The sequence below is a fragment of the Diadema antillarum genome, unplaced genomic scaffold (genome assembly GCF_040938485.1).
Source record: "Diadema antillarum isolate AM-2024a unplaced genomic scaffold, OU_Dant_1.0 scf00000165, whole genome shotgun sequence".
NCBI lineage: Eukaryota > Metazoa > Echinodermata > Echinoidea > Diadematoida > Diadematidae > Diadema > Diadema antillarum.
The window spans coordinates 1175757-1180038 of NW_027271054.1; the positions used below are offsets into that span (position 1 = coordinate 1175757).

The window sequence follows — 4282 nt, forward strand, 5'->3', positions numbered from 1 at the left end:
ATGGAAGACGACTGTCGCAGATTTAGTTGTGAGTTTTGCAGCGCAGATTTCACAGAGAAAAAGAATTTGTTGCGCCACCATCGTGTATTTCATCAAGGACAGAGAGTATTGCACGTGTGTGATTTGTGTGGAAAAGGTTTCAGTCGGCCAGATAGTCTCAAACGACACATGAAAACCCACCAAGATCCGAATAACGTTAAAACAAATGGTGAAGACCAGCGTCTAACTTGCTCACAGTGTGATGCCCAATTCATAGAACAGAAGCATCTTGATGAACACGTGAAAACGCATCGCCTGAAAGAAACCTTTTTGTGTCATACGTGTGGACGGACATATTATCAACGTGAGAAATTTATGAAACATCTGGATTCCCACCGACCCCGGACTCTTCAAAAAACACCCAAAAAGCGAGCACTTGAACAACAAGGAAACCAAGCAAAAAGTAGGTATAATTATTAAACTTAAAACAATGACTGTGATGAAGGGGTAATAAAGAAGCTATACAAATCTGTTAAAATAGATTTTGAATTTTGCCATCACATCGATAACAAATGAATTTCAAATACTTATTAAGTTTGTTTTATATTCCCACCGTGTGATATCGATATGAGTACCAGTCAGCACGGAGAAAAAAAAAATGAATATCTCTATACTATGTGAATAGAGCCCAAGCTACCAACATCAGAGATCGGCGTAAAATATATCTAGATACAGTATATATTTTTTCTTTTTTTTTTTACATTGAATAAGTGTAGTTAACATCGCATGTCTATATTTTATTTTAGCGTTCATTGATGTGTGTATGGTATTGTGTGTGTGTGATTATGTGTGTTATTTTTTTTTCTAGAATTTTTCAGTTCCTTCAAAATGTACTGACGCGATATTCATGTGTCTTATAGCCAGAATTTCGCTAAGATTCATGTAATACTATCAAAATGTCTTTCAACGTTGAAACATAGAATGCTCCATGAATGTTACATATCTATAAATGTCATCTAGTATACACTTTCACGATAAAATTAGTTTAATGAGTTTGTTTCTTACAAGACCTCGTCAGTTCTCACGTGGTTTAAAGTACAAACATAGAGAAAACAGAGACTTCTTTGTAGCGTGGAAGAGACAACACACATGTATGCTTGAGTGTGACTTCAGATCGTAACAAAAATACAAAAAGTAATGAATAAAATAATTGAAATAACAGTAGACCTTCCCTGCATCGTTGTTTTTTTTTTTAAAGCATGGTTACATGCATCATTGTGATGTTTTTACTTGCTGTTTCGTTCATAGTTGTTTAACACAGATCCATTCAAGTTTATAGTTGAATCAATGAAGAGTGAATTGTCGTAGGCGCACAATATTAACTTCTTAACTCAATTTAAACCGCAAAATATACGTACATGTATTTCCTTTCCAGAATATATTCCTATTTAAAGCGTAATGCCGCGATATATGTGCTACAGTGTACACGTACAGTACATGAGGCTTCAATTTAAGAAACAAATACTGTGTACCAATTAATGTACTTAATTTTCAGGACGTCGCGACCGGGCTGACTTGATACCAGTTATCAACGTTCCTCCGCACATCGATCCTGAAAGCTGCGCCGCCCAAGTGTACAGGGAACATTGGCTTGACATTCAAGATAGAGAGTCGTTTGGCAGAGTTCATCGCTTTTACAACTTTCATCTTCCAAACCTTAACAACGAAATTCTTCGAGAAAAAGCGCAAAAAGTGTTCGAACAACAGTCTACCGTATTTAAGATCAATGCGTCTTATGGTTTTGTATTGTGTAACAATGAAACAAACGAGTGTCGCTATTATTATGCCAGTAGAAATAACAGACTTTTCAATGAACCCGCTCTCATTTCAGACGAAACATCATTCCAAAAGTTTTTGGATGAATTTCTCAAAGAAGATGTGCTGGAATATGCTCGAACACTTCGCCCAAATTCCAAATGGGTGGTTCAGCATATCACGAATGTGACGTTCTACGTGTTTTGTATCAAAGATCATCCGATAGGTACTGGAATTGATCTCCCACTTTACATACTAAATAACAAGTCCATTGTTTCTTTAGCCAACAGCCATAGAGATGGTCGGGTATATGACGATAACTTGTGTCTTTTTAGATGTCTAGCTCTTTTCCGAGGGGTAGATCCTCGATGTCTTGAAACCAAGGCCAAAAAATTGCTGAAACAGTATACAGGCCTACCTCATGTTTCCACCTCAGAGTTTTCAGGCGTTAGACTCGGTCATTTGAGTAAAGTGGAAGAGTTCTTTAAGATCAATATTATGGTGTACGAGTTACAACCAGTACAATGTAGTGATGATGTAGATGTGACAGAATGTGAAAAGAAACTGGCAGACAATGATAATGTAACAGTAGCCGCTAAACTCGTCCGACGGGGACTGGACAAATTTCCAGATACTATGTATGTAAATCTATACGAAAATCATTTCAGCTTCATCACAGATATTGAACAATATTGCCAAAATTTCCAATGCCGCACATGTGGCAAACTTTGGAAAACTCGAAAGTCACTTCATCGACACGAAAAAATGTGTACTTCTAAAGCAACTAAGCATATTTTCCCTAAGGGAAGAGCTACATTTCACAACCCCTTTACAATATGGGAAGAGTTGGCTGATGAAGGGATTTTGGTTGAAGAAGACCGCAGATACTTTCCTTATTTTGCTACCTTCGACATGGAGTCTTACCTAGAAAAGATAGAAAACGGCAACGACCTGAATGATACCCCCACTGACAAATTACAATATAGCTCTAGACATATTCCGATGAGTGTAAGCGTTAACTCAAATGTTCCCGGGTACACGGAACCATTTTGTCAAGTGTCCGATGGAGACTCACAAAAACTAATCGATGACACTGTGATGTATATGTTAGAAATCAGTCGTCGTTCTTATTCTTTGCTTCAGTCTTTCTACAAGGACGTCACAGAAAAATTAGATCTAAAAATACAAGAATTTGAAACCTCGCAAACGAAAAACAAAGACAAGCCTAAGAAAGCAACCCATCTCATGAGACTAAAACAACGGTTTGTCAATCACATCGAAGAACTGCCTGTGGTTGGGTTTAATTCGGGGAGGTATGACATTAATGCAATTAAACAATTTCTCTATCCTTCGCTTTTAAAGTATGATTCGGTCGACTTTGTGATAAAGCGAAACCATAATCACATGGCTCTGAAGTCGCAGCATCTCCAGTTCTTAGATATTTCAAATTTTCTTGCCCCTGGATTTTCGTACGCAGCATTTCTAAAGGCATATGACTGCGAACAGGGGAAAGGTTACTTTCCTCATGGCTGGGTAGATTGCCTCGATAAACTGAATGAATCTGAACTTCCCCCTATTGAAGCTTTCAGGGATAATCTCAACCATACCTCCTTTTCAAGAGAGCAGTATGAATACTGTCAGCGCATCTGGAAACAAAATAAGATGTCTTGCCTGAGAGATTATTTGATATGGTACAATAATCTCGACGTTACACCTTTCATTGAAGCTGTGGAGAAGATGCGTGAGTTCTATATAAATCTCAAAATCGATCTGTTCAAAGACGGTATTTCAGTTCCTGGACTTACCATGAAGTATCTGATAAAATGTAGCCCAGAGGCACACTTTAGCTTGATCTCGGAGAAAGACAAGGATCTCTATTACACATTCCGTGATAATTTGGTGGGAGGTCCGTCTATCATTTTTCATAGGTATCATGAGCGTAACGTAACAAAAATTCGTGGGGGTAAGCCATGTAAAAAGATAGTTGGTTTTGATGCAAATGCGTTGTATCTACACGCAATTATGCAAAGAATGCCAACAGGCCACTATGTAAGACGACGTATCGAGAATAACTTTAAGCCAGAAAATAGGCATCCGATCGCCCAAGAGTGGTTAGAATACGAAAGTTTTTGTCGACAAATTCCCATTCGACATGCCGGTAACCATTCTGAAAAGAAAATCGGACATCTACAACTTCCCGTGGATGGCTTTTGTGCCGAAACCAAACAAGTATTTGAATTTCATGGATGCTACTTCCATGGACATCCTTGTCATCTCAATAAGGGTCAGACAAAGAATACCAAACTGGGAAAAACTATGGAGGAATTGCTGGAAAAGACCGAGGAAAAACGGCGATACGTACAAAGTCTGGGTTATGAGTACATTTCCATTTGGGAATGTGAGTATAAACAAATGCGCAAAACTGATCCCAAACTAAGCGCTTTTCTCACGGAAAGGTTTCCTCCTCCTAAATACCGTCATGGGTTGA

The 4282-nt window shown here is 38.3% G+C and overlaps 1 protein-coding gene across 1 annotated transcript; it reads left to right on the forward strand.

Annotated features, from left to right (window-relative positions):
* On the forward strand, positions 1–4282 carry LOC139722451 (uncharacterized). The gene is made up of 3 exons (XM_071633745.1): positions 1–442; positions 1535–2020; positions 4251–4282. Exons 1-3 carry the CDS (start codon positions 1–3, stop codon positions 4280–4282), a joined length of 960 nt encoding a protein of 319 aa, XP_071489846.1.

Coding starts and splice junctions, on each gene's coding strand:
- LOC139722451 (XM_071633745.1), top strand. CDS start 1: ATGGAAGACGACTGTCGCAGATTTAGTTGTGAGTTTTGCAGCGCAGAT. Junction 443..1,534: donor ACAAGGAAACCAAGCAAAAA/GTAGGTATAATT, acceptor CTTAATTTTCAG/GACGTCGCGACCGGGCTGAC. Junction 2,021..4,250: donor TATCAAAGATCATCCGATAG/GTACTGGAATTG, acceptor TCTCACGGAAAG/GTTTCCTCCTCCTAAATACC.